Source organism: Myxine glutinosa, chromosome 8, assembly GCF_964187855.1.
Source record: "Myxine glutinosa chromosome 8, kmMyxGlut1.1, whole genome shotgun sequence".
NCBI classification, from domain to species: Eukaryota; Metazoa; Chordata; class Myxini; order Myxiniformes; family Myxinidae; genus Myxine; species Myxine glutinosa.
In genome coordinates this window covers 69,343,285-69,358,681 of record NC_136268.1, presented here as the reverse complement: position 1 = coordinate 69,358,681, position 15,397 = coordinate 69,343,285, and the positions used below count along the sequence as shown (strand labels likewise).

General features: G+C 47.7%; 1 protein-coding gene across 2 annotated transcripts in view; it reads left to right on the top strand.

The window, feature by feature from the left end:
• PSMC3 (proteasome 26S subunit, ATPase 3) overlaps positions 1 to 14,413 on the top strand; it is a 40,793-nt gene extending 26,380 nt beyond the window's left edge. For both annotated transcript variants that reach the window (XM_068124620.2, XM_068124621.2), the window contains exons 9-12: positions 8,493 to 8,589; positions 10,425 to 10,570; positions 13,745 to 13,826; positions 14,017 to 14,413. In XM_068124620.2, the coding sequence (XP_067980721.1) occupies positions 8,493 to 8,589; positions 10,425 to 10,570; positions 13,745 to 13,826; positions 14,017 to 14,127 (436 nt within the window). In that variant the 3' untranslated portion in view covers positions 14,128 to 14,413. The remainder of the gene's footprint in view (positions 1 to 8,492; positions 8,590 to 10,424; positions 10,571 to 13,744; positions 13,827 to 14,016) is intronic.
• Positions 14,414 to 15,397: the final 984 nt, after the last annotated feature.

Genomic DNA, 15,397 nt, shown 5'->3' with positions numbered 1-15,397 from the left:
TGCCCAAGCAAAGGTGCCAGGCCACAGAACGTGTGGTCCATATGGTGTACCAGTGCAGGCAACAGGTAGCAGGGTGCAGCGCAAATGTGCAGCCGCACAACTCAGGGCACCTGCACACTCCCCTCAACAAAAGGTAATGGGTCCATGGGTGGGGAGGAAAGACAAAGCAGAGGTTAGCGGGGCAAGGGCACAAGGGTACACGTCAAAACAAGGTAATGCGACATGAGGGGCGCGGGAGGAGCGAGCGGATAAAGCTCGTCCCTAGCTGTCCGTCACCCCCCATGTCAATCTACACTACCCTTGCCCTTCCCCTTATTTACAATTTACAAATTCCGTCTCTACCGTCTCGTCTCCCATATCTCCCCCTTAACCAAATTCGTCATCCAATCCCTCCCAAGAAGTAAGGGATGGAATAACACACAATGTCTCACCCACGTCATGATGCGTCTTTCATTCCAAATAGTTTACAAAACCTGGTGTGGAGTCCTTTCACCTTGGTGAGTGGATGTGTGTGGTGCGAAGAGACTTCATCCTAACTATCCTCTAATTGACATTAACACAGTTACTCTACCCGGAGTCATGCCCTGCCACTTGGCATCTTTAAACTATGTGGTTCTAAAAACCAATTCCCATTGACAATCCTGTGGTGCTCTTCCAATTTGGGGTCTCACTCCCCCATTTTTTCCTACGGTGCCCTCGCACAATTTCGGGTCTGGGTCGTGTGGCTCTACCAGCAGGTCCTACTTACCTGCGCACCTCCGCCACTGGAGTCGCCACCCGAGCTTGCCTAGCTCCTGCGACTACCCTAACCTGGGGAAGGCCCTCCTGGCTCTCTCACCCCACTGATGCCCTCTCTGGCATTGGGCTACCCAGGTCCTCTCTTCGGATCCTCGGGCCCCACTGAACTCTACTCAACTGAACACTACCTGGCTCCCAGAGCCTACCTGCGGCCTCACCTGGCCGACAGACTACCAGTGGCGGAGTGCCCCAATAACTATACTTACCAATTAAGCCCACACGCCCAGCCATTCCACTCACTCATGCATCCCTCCAAGCAACAACTTGCTTCTCCCTGCACCACAGATGTCAATATCCAACAAATTTACCTACTCCGTCTACCTAACTTTTAAACTACCCTCCCCGGGTATTCGTGAAGGGGTCCATCTTCCCCCCATCCACTCCTTCACACCATGCACTCCACACCACTCATTCCACACATCATTTACTCCACACCATTTATTCCACACAACTCAGTTACTCCACACCATTTATTCCACACCATTTATTCACTTGCACCCCATGCAAGTCATTCACTCAACACCATTATACATGTCTTCAATACACCACTCATACACTTTTTCCAGTCCTCCCAGACCATTGCCTCATTTGCTCACTCTCACCACAAAGATTCTCAGTCTCAATTCCTCATTTGCGCCTAAAGCGCATCCTCATACTCGCACACAATTTCTTCACACTACTACACACACACAGCATCATCTAACTAGCTGCTTCCCTCTAATACTGGTGCTTCCCATCTTCCCTTATACTGAGCACATCCCTCGTCATTATCATCCATCTAATCTGACTACGTCCCCTCCACATGAACAAAGTCACTACTTACATCTCAGTCTCCTATGGTCATCTCTAAGTCCCTAACAATGATCCTAGCCCGCCCTGGCTAGTTTTCACTGCCAAACCCCATAAACTACTTCTCCTTTGCCCCAAAAGTGAGGTGAATGGTAATGCTACCATTCGCCATCATCACTGCTAATCGTCAACTATACTTGAGCCTCTCGGGGTGGAAATACATTTTCACAGCTCAGCTTCGCAAAGCCGAGCAATGCATGCGGATGGTCAGTCTCCTGTTGGTTGGGTCCGTCCGGCATTTTCGATTCTGGGGAGGAGGCATACTTGGGCCGAGGTTCCAGGCGCCATCTCGACGCGGAGCCTTTCGGTCTCCGCCACGATGACCCAATCTCCCCCGGTCGGAGCACCGCGCCCGCCAGGGGGCGAAGGTCCGAGCTCGCCTACCCCCCCTCAAACCGTGCCGTTCGCCTTTGTCGTCAAAGCGCGGCACCGACCATACAGGGCGGGGCCCGGCCCGAATCGTGCACGCTGCCGTGGCAACGATCCCCGCCGGCTGCCGCAGCACACAGAGCGTACCACGCCCCGAGAGCTCGCGTCGGCTATACGTCGGCCTAAACGCTGCCCCGGTCTGCGTCGATGCTCGAGTCACATTTTCACACCACGCGACTCTTTCCATACTCACACATCCCGTACACTCTGTTACGGCACGCTCTCGTGCATTCTCCTTTCTCGCACACTCAGGTGCACACCACTCAGGCACACTCACGCCGCTCACACACTCCCTTGGTGCACACCCTGGCGCTGTCATACCACTTACACACTCCGTTACACACTCTGTAACACCCACGGGTGTGCACTCCTGCACACACCCAATCATCACCGCACACGCTCGTGCACATTCTTGCGCACACTCCTCCGTTACGTACTCCGTAACACTCACGGGTGTGCACTCTCTTCATCCATCTCACACTCTGTGTCGCACCCACTCTCACTCTCAGTTTCATACTCTGTTTCACACTTGCGCTTCGGCACACACCTTCCCCTCACACGCGCGCTATTTACTTTCACACAGCTCACCACGGACCTTCCACAAGCGCCCGGGTGACGTCGCGATCCCAAGCGCGCGAAAAATCTTTTCACGCCAAACACTTTCGCGCCAAACCTTTTTGCGCCATACACAGCCCTACTTACCTTCGGGATCCTTTTCTCCTCTAACCGCATCTGCAAACTTTCATTTTGGTTAGGAAGCACGACATCACAATGCGAATGCAGACTTTGGGTACATTCCATCTTTTCCTCCCACGATTGATTTTATAAGTCTGCCGTCTCTTCAGCCCCAATTTCCACTTTCTTTTATTTCAATTTCTTTTTCCTCGACGACCGCCGCTACTAATAAAATAAAATTTTCTAATTCGGCGGCCGTCGGCTTTTCTATACCCCGAGTCGCGATTTCTACCCCGGTCCACCTGGCTGTGCTTTGCTCAACCTCGCTTTCCCCGCGTTCCTCAAATCGCGCTACCCCGTCGCATACCAATGTGCCTTTCCCGCTCGACCTGCGGTCTATGTCTTCCCCCAATTTTTCCATATCACACCTGGATTCCTCCCTCATTTTTTCTATGTTCTTTTCTGACTCTGCCATCCGGGCATACAATTTGTCATTTAGCTCTTTCAATCCATTCATGATTTGTGCCATGAAGGCTTGCATGTCTACCCCCCACCCCACCCCCACTTGCGCAGCGGGCGCGGCCCTTGTCGCCATGTGCGAGGCGCCGCCATTTTCTTCGCCTGCTACCTCTACTGCTGCACCCTCATTAATTGCAGCCTCCATTTCTCCCAATTCTTCCCAGGGGTTGGGTTGACTCTAATTCCTCCTCTATCTCCTCATTTCCCCCCACCGGCATCCGACCGCCTTGGCTATCCATGGCACGATTTAAGTTGGTTGTTCAATAAAATTTCGGCCGCTCGTAATTTTGAGTGCGTTAGGCGCACTTCGGGTCCAATCCCACTTCCCTGACACCAATTGTTGTGGCTGATATGCAAAATTGGTGTCCAAAATTTGGTCTAAGAAATTTAGTCCCAGGTTCCAAATCCCCACTCCTGACTACCAATTCCCTCTGTCTCCCTCTACCAAATTCCTGGTGCGTCTGGTCAAATCTGTTTCTGGTGTTTGTTCCCCCTCCATCCCCTCCCTCACCTCAAACGGCTACACGGCTGACTCCGCACGTGAAAAAGCTGAATGCCTCAACTCTGTGTTTGCCTCTAAATCTTGTGTCCCAAACCCATCCCTCTCTGTACCCACCATACCCAGTCGTACCCAGCTGCTCCTGGACTCTGTGTCCTTTCCTCCTGACAAGGTGGAAAAGTTTCTGTCAACCCTCGACTCTGATTCTGCAACTGGTCCTGACGGCATCAGCCCACGGGTCCTAAAATCATGTTCTTCCGCTCTTTCACTCCCTCTTTCTGTTCTCTTCACCCTCTCTTTTGCTCAAGGTCATCTGCCCTCTGCTTGGAAATCAGCCAACGTCACCGCTTTGCACAAAAAAGGTGCAAAAACAGATACTAGCAACTACAGACCAATCAGCCTTCTCCCAATTATCAGCAAAGTTATGGAATCCATCATTGCTTCAGATATGAAATCTTTCCCCTTCTCCAATGGCTTGATCTCTGACCATCAATTTGGTTTCAGACCTGGTCACTCCACTCTGGACATGCTGCTTCTGCTTTCTCAACACTGGATGGAGGTCCTCAACGCCAAACAGGAAATTAGAGCTGTCTCCCTTGACATTTCGCGTGCCTTCGATACGGTCTGGCACCCCGCTCTGCTCACCAAACTCTCCTCCTTTGGTATCCATGGAAATCTCCACGCATGGCTGGCGGACTTCCTCTCTGGTCGTAGTCAACGTGTGGCCCTGAATGGGTTTCTCTCATCTCCTCTTCCTGTTCAGGCTGGAGTTCCCCAAGGCAGTGTTCTGGGCCCTGTGCTTTTTCTGGTCTTCATCAATGATCTCTCTGACTCTCTTGAAAATCCTCTCTATCTCTTTGCTGACGACTCTACTCTCTGTCGCTCCATTCCTCATCCCTCAGATCGGCAGTCTGCAGCCTCCTCACTCTCTGCAGACCTGGACAAAATCACAGACTGGGCAAACAAATGGAACATGTCTTTCAATCCTGACAAATCTCATACTCTTACGATGTCTCTCCGAAAAGACCGACTGGACAACCCTCCCATCCATTTTCTGAATAATCCTCTCCAAGAAGTTCTGTCACTCAATCTTTTGGGTCTCACTATCTGCCATGATCTTTCCTGGGAAAACCACATTTCGAATCTGGCCTCCAAAGCCAGTCGCCGACTGGGCATCCTCCGTCGTGCGAAGTCCTTCCTTGGTACACCTGAGCTCCTCACCACTTACAAGGCTTTCATCCGCAGCTCTATGGAATACTGCTCTCCCCTCTGGTCTGGTGCTCCTGCCTCACACCTAGCTCGTCTTCACGCTGGTGAAACCAAAGCGTTCAGAATCATTGGAATCTCCCGCGATGAAGCTAACTCCAAGGGCCTTTCACTCACTCACCGCAGGCAGGTTGGTGCTCTTTCCGTCTCCTACCGACTCCTCTCTGGCCTTGCCCCCCCAGCTCTCTCTGGGCTCTGTCCCCCAAATATTCCTACAGGTCGCACAAGATCTGCCTGCAACCCTCTTATGGTTAAACTGCCAAAATCAAGACTTTCTGCTCACCTTCACTCCTTCATTCCTCTTTTCTCCCACCTCTGGAACAAACTCCCTCACTCTCTTCAATCCCACTCCACCCTCCAGGTCTTTAAAACAGCTGTTCACCACCATCTCTTATCTTCCCCCATCCAAAACCTTGATCTCTTCTACCCCCGCTAATTTCAGTCCCCTTGTGTTTTATACCTCTCACCCCCCCCCCCCCTTCCCACCCCTCCTCCCCCCCAAGCCCTCTGCCTCCCACACTTCTCCCTGCTCTCAAATGTTGTGTTTGTGTGCTTCCCCTTCTCTCCCCATCTTGTCTTCCGCTCCCTCTTTTTATATATTTTGTTTGTCTGGTTGATTTGTTTGTGAAATAAATGTTAGCTCTTTCACGAGCCTCGATTCAGTATACAAAAAAAAAAAAAAAAAATTGTTGCGGATCTCCAAACGTCGACCTTCCCCTTACCAAGGGGGGATGAATCCCCTTGTCTTTTATCTAGCCGACGCAATCCGGGGCTATCACGTTCCTTCCGGTCAGCGCTGAATAGGGTGGTAGGTCGAATTAGTCCTATTACCTAATTACCAGCGCCTCCCAGGAAGCAAGGAAATAACCCCGCCCGAACCTCGGTTTTAGTGGACACGCCGAGCGATAGCGAGCCGCGATTCGGGCCGTTAACAGGTACTAAACCCGATTGGAGCGGTTCCTAATCGTGCCACGTTTACCCAATGGAGAAATCACTAAAACGGTCGAATCAAGAGGAAAAGGAAGAACAGATTGGTTTATTAATTATTTACACAGGAAGAAAGAGAAGTACAGAATACACATGGCAGCCTTAATAACAGTCTTATACTTATCCCCAGACAAACGGGCCCGCACACACACACACACACACACACACTCACACGGGGATGTAGATGGTCGGGGTTGAAGGTCGAGGGATGGCGTCCACAGCTCGCTCCGGTCCCCGACTCGTACCACAAAGGAGATGGTAGACGGCAGGCAAGCTGTCCGTGTGTCGTTGGCGTGGAGCGGACAATTATATGGGGAGAGGTAAGCTGGGCGGTTACACTGGCGTGGCGGCGTACGTAATAGATATACCGGCGCTTTATACGCATTCCCAGTATAGTTCAATACAATGCGCCACTTTCACAAGTCCTCTGCAATGCGCCGCTCCAGCAATGCTTTCACAACGACAAGTCCTTTAACACAGGGCGCTCTCCCAACGAGTCCTCGCAGTTCTCTCAATGCTCATCAGTCTCCTGGTACCAGACCTTTGACGCAGTCCAACAAGAGTCCTTCTACAATTCGCAACGCCAGCCAGTCCTTCCAACAAAGCGCCTCCCCCAATAGTCCTTCACCATCCTTATCACGCGAGTGCTTTCGATCCAGCGCATCAGTCCTCTTCACCAATCCTTTTCACGCGAGTCCTCTCCGCACAGTCCTGTGGAAGGGCTTTGCGTACGCGACTATATAGCGCCGCCCAGCGAACCCTCTTGAATCTGGTAGACGCGCACTCACCACGCCCCTTAGCCATGCCCACTCGAGCCCTGGTTGGTTGTTGGGGTCTTACCAGCTCCGCCCTTGATGTCTGCTTGACGTGGCCACACCCCCAACCTCGCGCTCCGCCCCTTTTCCAGGCCTTACCTCGTGGCATCTGGGCTGGTTTGAGCGAAAACCCAAGAGCAGCGAACGCTCCTGGCAAGCAAGGTGCATTAGCCGAATCGGGGCGCGGGATGGATGCTGCCCAACGAGGTAGATTTGGAGGCTGGGCCGTAAAATGAACGGGGCCTACTCTTATTTCCTCCTTTACACAATGCAGGTATCACTATTGGAAATGGCCTTATCTCACATATACTATGAAATAACTAACGTTCTCAGGTGACCTACGTGTTGCATGTGGACTAACTATGGGGGTAAAACCTATAACCTTTATTCATCAAATATGTACACTTTCTCAGAACCGCAACAATATATATATATATATATATATATATATATATATATATATATATATATATATATATATATATATATATATATATATATATATATATATATGTACACACACACACACACACACACACATTATACACACAGGTATCCCCTGCTTAAAAATCTACCACATGAAAGCATCCGGGCAGTGCTCGGTGTTGCATTCCTGTAAAGTGATCTTCAATGCAGATTCCATTAATGTACGTCTCAGCAGGCTGCAGTTCACCTGCACTGCCACTTTTCTGTCACGAGCAACAAAAGCTGTGGTCATCTCAAGTCTGTAAGGCGACTTTGAAACCGGTTCTTTTAATCACATTACAAAATGTCAATACATCTCTGGGAAGATTTCTGATTTCGATTTTTACTGGAGTGGCTTCATTTCTAGATGCACGCACAAAGTCAATCAAGCCGTAATTCCAGTTAATTGTAGTTTGGTGAATAATTAACTCAGAAAACTCCCGTCACCTGCGCTCATCTTGTCTCATTGCCTGTACAATTTGACGGTGAGTGATCAACCTGTTACAATCGTTACATCGTATCGGACACTTTGCAAGTTGCTTTGATATTTCCGAAAGTGCAAATGCTCAGCAGCATTTATGGTTGCACGGAGTGGTTTGTTGACAACCTTTTGTTACCAAAACGATGGAAGGTGGCAATCTTTCTTTTTTTAAAAAATAATTCATGCTTCAGATTGTGTTTTCCATGTATAATGAAGTCACAGTTGAAAAAGACGTATTGTTCTGTTGAAGGACACTTTCAACAAAATCTATAAATTAATTCTGTAGGTTGTTGTAAGTGTAATGGCCAAATAAATGGTGCTGTACAGTACAAATTATAGCTTCCATTGCACAAGTAGCCAGTTGGTATGTCTCCGGTGTCATCCCACTGCACATGTGTGCATGTCCTAAGCAGCTCGTGCTAGTTGGACTCCGGTCTCATTGCTCTATATGTTTGGTTTGAACAAAGCTTTTCACAATGTGCATGGCGTTGCTTCCTTCCTCAGTTTATTTTTTTTGATGCATTTGTTGTTGGTGTGTTGTTAATGAATTTTTAAATTTTTAGCTTATGCAGTAGGATTGTTTTGTGGATTTGTCTTCAAATATGCAATGGACACGTGTCTTCTTATAAACAAATGAAATCGAACATAACCGCAGACAGGCCCTTAAGAAGGAAGTCCCACATGAGCCTTGCTCTATTCTCATTTGCAGGTTTGACAGTGAGAAGGCTGGTGACCGTGAGGTGCAGAGGACTATGCTGGAGCTCCTCAATCAACTCGACGGCTTTCAGCCAAACACGCAAGTTAAGGTGTCTGACCTTTTTCTGATATGGCTAAAAAGGGTTAGTCTCGTAAAGCCTTAGAGGAGCTGAATAACGTGATATAACTTTGTCATGATCATAAGATGGAAATTTGCCGTTTCTCAAAATCCATTCAAATTGCCGTTCTCCATCAGAATGGCCTGGTTTTATTTATACTTAACGGAGCATTTTTATTTTCCACAAACTTGGAGTCCAAATCCTTAATGCTACCTTCATCCGGATTTTAACCCAGAGGCGACGCCAGCACAGTTGCCTCCGGACTACACTACCACCCTTTCCAATCTATCATGACAGTCATAGTCCTTTATTTAAAAAATTCCATATTGACATATTCTGCATTAGGTCCCATAAAAAAAAAGTATTAGCTTATCACCCTCGCGCGCATCACTTTTGGTAGAATTTCGATTTTTATTTTTATTTTTATTCGATCGTCTTTTCAGTCTTTTTTTGATTGAAAAGTGGACCTTTTTGCTCGAAAAGCGGACGATTCCTTCCGAATAACAACGAACGATCCCTTTCGTGCTTACGGATCTGGGACGACGGTGCTCCCCTTGCCAAGGGGGGTTAACCCCTTGTCCTTTATACTGGCCGTCGCCGATCCTGAGGGTATGACGTCACGCCCGGTCAGCGCTGGATAGGGTATTAGGCCTATCCGTCCTATGACCTAAGTACCAGCGCCTTCCGGTACGCAAGGAGATACCCCCGCTCGGACCGCAGTGTCATTATGGATTACGCCGAGCGAAGCGAGCTGCAGAATCCGAGCCGTTTAACAAAGACTAACCCGATTGCGGAGCTTTGGCCGAAATCGCACCACAGGAACTCAATGGGGAAATCTCTAAAACGATCGGATGAGAAAGAAGAAATCAAAGAATGGAGGAACAGGTATTTATTAATTACTTACACAAACCAAAATCAAAGAGAAGAAAAGAACTCAAAGTAATATACGGAAAATGGAAGGCGCAGAAGGACACAGAGCAAGCTTAACTTATCCCCAGGACAATACAGACAGAACGAACTCACTCACACGAATGGGAGAAAATGGCAATGGAGGTATGGGAAGGCAGAGAAAGGTCCAGGCAGATGGTAGGCGTCGAGGTCCAGCTCCAAGCGCGCGCTCCGATCCACGCTTTGGGGTCGAGGCGAAACCCGGCAAACAGCTTCGCTCCGTCCTGGCAGCGAGGAGCCGGCAGCTCCACGTATTCAGCTCTACACCGGCAGCTTCCTCAGGCGTACTCTGCCTCATGCGCGTCCTCTGACTCATGCGTTCTCAATCATGCTCCCTCGTTCATCTGCCTCCTTACGCACCTGCGGTCCCTCACTCATCTGCTCCCTTACGCATCAGGTGGTGGGGGCATCAGCTGGTGGGGGCTGATGAGGTGGGGGCTCTGGAAGTCATCGGATCGATAGTTTTTACTTCATGCACATGCGCAGTTACCACAATGACTTTGATCCTTTGTGTGTGCAAAAAAAACCGCCCTCCCTCATCACTTCTCCAGCTTGGATAGGGTGATAAGATAATACTTTTTTTATGGGGCCTTATCTCTGGCTTCGAAACCTTAATTTATTCATCTTTACTCTGGTTTATGGAAAATAAATCTCAAAGTAATAGAGAGTATTTGAGGTAATAAACGGCCATTCAGCCCATAACACAGCTACTGCACTCCTACGTATTCAAGGGAGTTCCATGTTGGGACATTTTGCATTGTCTGGCTGTAACCTTTTAAGTATAACCTGCAAACCATAAACCTGATGCAGGAAAAAATTGAATTGCCTCTGAAGCCGTAGTATTGAACTCGATACCTTCTCCGCAAATCCAACCGTAGGTGATTGCTGCGACAAACCGTGTGGACATCCTGGACCCTGCGCTGCTTCGCTCCGGACGGCTTGATCGTAAAATCGAGTTCCCCATGCCAAACGAGGAGGCGCGAGCAAGGATAATGCAGATTCACTCACGGAAAATGAATGTCAGGTACTGCCACAGTTTCATCCAAGAATGATTTAAAATATTGTTGCGGGTTGGGTTCGAGTACGTACGAGGTCCATGGGATGGTCGCCGGACCTGCCACTCACCCTCTTACCCTCAAGCCATTAGGCTACGGATAACTCCGTGGCCCGATGGGTTGTTAAGCTATCGCGGACACCAGTTGGGATAATTCGGGCTACCAAAGTTCTCACACCTTCATTCAATGTCGTGTTAACTATTGGTGACCTATTTACTTCAACTGGGGCACTGCACCCTCAATGCGCACCCGGGTATTTTTTTACGGCCAAGCGGAACCATGAGCACAGCATTGGCTTATTGCTGAGCCAATCGATGGGGCAAAAACTTCATGTCTATCTATTACATACACGCTAAGCCAGACCAATGAAAGAAAGGACAACTGAGGCAGATTTGAAATCCAACAAGCAACCAAGAGCAATCCTTGTCACACAAGCAAGGCAATCATCAAAGCATGTATTTACAAGCAAGCAGGCAAAGTTAGAAGGCACACAAGAGCAAACTTACTCCTAGCACATATTTATATTATACAGACTTATTTACACAAACGACATGGCGCCATCATACATTCCGCATCATACAAGAAGGAGATGAGAAGAAGCAGAGCGGAGTATGAGGGTGGCGCCTCCCTTAAGTCACAACCAGGCGGGGCTGTGGCAGTCCAAATATGTGGGGGGTGGGTGGTTTGGGGAGGGAGGGTATAAATGATAGAGAGGATGGGTGGCTGTGGGTTAATGAAAGTGCAGCGTAGCGATAGCATAGGCTGAGAGGAAGGGTGTGAGGTGCGAACAATGTCTCGCTTACGTGGGTAGGGGTATAGAGTGTATGTGCAGTTTGCGGCGTCACTTTGCGGTGCCACTGCTCCCTCGTCTAACATTCCCCTCACTTTGCTCTGGACCCACTTGGCTTGTCTTGAACCTAGCACCTTCATTCTGGACCGAGTGCAGTTCATCTCGGCAGGCGATTCCTCGAGCAGGCAGGCAGTCTTCTTGTCGAGTTCCAGGGGCGCACATAACAGCCCCGAGCCAAGTCCTGGGCTTTATACGTGTCACGCCGGATGGAGCTTCAAGGGAGTAAAGATCATGCGAGCAACCTTCGACTCCGCACGGCCTTTTCACATTGGTGCCCGCGATGGAGCTGTGAGAAAGAAAAAACCCCCAAAAAACCATGCCGTGATGTTCAGTGGTTGACGTGCACACCCGCCACTCAACTCGCACGCCTCCGCTCTTCGTGTTGCGCGTGTGATCACTTGAATGAATCTTCCCACATTAGCAAACACTCGAATAGCCCAGCGATCTTGCCACTCCTTTGTGCAAATATTCCTCTGTACTGTGTGTATGTGAGAAGCGTTGTTCCACATGACGAATGTGGAAGTACAGGGAAGGAAGAATGGGGGAAGGTAATTGTGGAAGTGCAGGGAGGAAAGGAAAGGGAAGTGCAGGGAATAAATTGTGGAAGTGCAGGGATTGTGGAAGTGCAGGGATTGTGGAAGTGCAGGGAAGGATTAATTAATTGCTTCAAACATTGAGGAATGTGTTAGCGTTAATACACCCCAAATCCACCTCTTTCAATTTCCAACTTCATTCCAGAAATTCCTGGTAGTGTCAATTTGTTTTATCCCGTGTACACCAGCCCTCTCCCTTCCACCGATCTCCCGATGTCCCTGTTTTCCACTGTTGTGCTTGTGTGCTTCCCTCTCTCTGCCCGTCTTGTCTCCCACTCCCTTTATTATATGTTTTATGTGTCAGTTTATGGTTTTTGTGTTTAATCTGCTAGCTCTTACATGAGCCTCGATCTTGCATACCAAAAAAAAACAAAAAAAAAACGTGTATGGGATTCAGTGCACAATGCACATACATGGTGTCCTAACATGTTACACACATACACTACCGGTCAAAAGTTTTAGAACACCTCAATTTTTCCAGTTTTTATTGAAATTTACACAGTTTAATGTCTCAATGTACTCTGAAATTAAGCATAGAACAAATAAACAATTGGAGATAAAAAAAGAAATCATAGAATCATTTTGTTTAACAAAATTTAATTTACATTTTTGACTCAGCAAAGTAGCCACCTTTTGCACATATAACCGCCGAACACACTCGTGGCATTCTTTCTACAATGGAAATCAAATATTGTTCGGAAAGTTCTTCCCAACACTGTTGCAGAAGTTCCCACAAATGTGTTGCACTTGTAGGTTGCTTTGCTTTCACCCTTCTGTCCAGTTCATCCCAAACCAGCTCGATGGGGTTTAAGTCTGGAGACAGTGCTGGCCATTCCATGATTTGAAGCCTCCCGTCTTGTTCTTTTCCTCGAAGGTAGTTTTGACATAGCCTGGAGGTATGTTTAGGGTCATTATCTTGCTGTAGGATGAACCCCTGACCAACGAGGCGTATACCAGAGGGTATTGCATGGCGCTGCAAAATGCTGTGGTCGCCCTTTTGGTTCAGGGTGCCAGTCACTCTGTGCAAGTCGCAGACTCTGGATCCAGCAAAAGAGCCCCAGCTAACCTAAACCCCAGCTAAATCCCGTTTTTGCTAACCTAAACTTTTTTTTAGAATCTCGAGCAGTTTACTGTTTACCTCTGTACCATTTCAGGTTATTCACTGGACATTGAACTGCGTAAATTTCAATAAAAACTGGAAAAATTGAGGTGTTCTAAAACTTTTGACCGGTAGTGTATAAGGTGTTCTAATGACTCCAAGTGGTTTTGATAGTAACTTTGTATTCTCCTGTTTCTTGATCCTCTCCCACCTCCCACACTCCCTCCTTTATCACCTTATTGCTTGTGATGTCATGTGAAGCTGATTAGGCTGCACTTGTTTGAGCAAACATTCTACTAAGGATAGGTAATGGTTGGGGATGGGGTTAGGTGTAGGGGTGGGGGGATATGAAAGGTTGGGGGAGTGGTGTGAGTGACCACAAAAAAAACAAAAAAACATTGCACTTGGTAAGGACAGCACAACATAGTGAGTCGACATTTAGAGAGAGCAGGGAATGGAATGTTGATTCCTTGACTGCTGCAGCATAGAGAGTACAGCTACCCTTGTTGGACTGGAAAATAAAACATGCGAATGTAAAATTTCTTTTCACAGAAGCGTGTTTATGTGCTTGATGAAAATGTTTCCGTCTCTCTCTGTGTAGCCCCGATGTGAACTATGAGGAATTGGCACGCTGTACAGATGATTTCAACGGAGCCCAGTGCAAAGCTGTGTGCGTGGAAGCTGTGAGTTACACGACCCACCTCATGCTCTCTATTCCTTTTCCAACGTTTCCGGCTTTGTTTGCTGCAGCCTTTCGACCTATCAAAGTCCTCATACCCTTATGACACAAATCCTTCAAACTACCCAAATTGTAACAAAACTTTGCAATTGTGAGAGCAACATCACTTCCTTTCCTTTGCCATGGTTCTGCAGGGCATGATCGCATTGCGACGAGGTGCTACGGAGCTCACGCATGAGGACTACATGGATGGAATACTGGAGGTGCAAGCTAAGAAGAAGGCCAACTTGCAGTACTATGCCTAGTGTGTTGGCTTCATCATTGTGTCTGCTGAGTACATTTCTGGTTTCACTTGAGGTTTGGTTTTGAAGAATGGAGTCACACAGGTGATTGCAACATTCAGAACATTAGGCTTTACGAAATTTTAATTTTATTTTGCATCATCCGACTCAAACAAGCATACTCGTGTATGGGTACTTGTGAAAAAGTATCCTCTGAGGAAAGGATCGACTCTGTTTGCGAGACTCCACTTCACAAGTGATACATTTGGATGTTACTTTATATTGAGAAATAAAATACAATACTACATTATTGTGAGTTCAAGTTTGACATTATTTCTTTAAAAAGACACAGTGGTCTCAAATTTTTGAACAACAAAATGTCAACAACTTCCCATTTTCCCACCGTCTCTACAAAAATGAGGCTCATGGAAGAGTATGTACCATTAAATTGGCAGTTCATTTTCTCTGAGAACAAAGTCTCATATGTCTACTACTTCAACCAGTGAGTAGCTTTCAGACACTCGACAAGAGCCATGTGCAAAGCTTTATGGAGAGTAATGGGGGAGAGGAGTGGAAAGTCCGTCTGAGGCCTTGCATTGTCTACAGAGGCTGTGAAACCCACAATGTCACAGTTAATCATCTCCCACCCTCCCCTTGTTAACTCAACTGGACTACCGTCCAGTTGAGTTCATCACATACTGAACCCTCCGGCGTCCGTCGTCTGTCGTCGTCGTCGTCGTCGTCTGTCGTCCGTTAACTTTTCGACGTTAACACTCCAGCGTCCACAATTATTAACCGATTCTGATCAAACTTGACATGCAGGATCCTCACCCCAAGGACCAGGTTGGTATTACATTTCAGCCCGATCAGTTGAAAAATGCCGGACGTAGGCGACCATTTTGTTTTTGGTCATGAAAACGACGTTAACATTATAGCGTCCACAAATATTAACAGATTTTGATCAAACCCAGAATGTTTAACCCTTACCACACAAGGTAGGTTGCTATTGCATTCCAACCCGATCCGTCACAAAATGGCCGCCATATTGTTTTCAGCTCAAACAACGTTAAGACTTTAACGTCCACAAATATTTATGGTTTTGATCAAACTTGGTGTGTGAGACTCTTACCACGCAAGGTAGGTTGCTATCTCATGTCAACCCGATCTGTCACAAAATGGCTGCCATAGGCCGGCATATTTTTTCAGCTCTGAAACGACGTTAACAATCTAGCGTCCACATATATTGACGAATTTTCATCAAGCTTGGCATGTGAGACCCGACCTACTTTAAAGT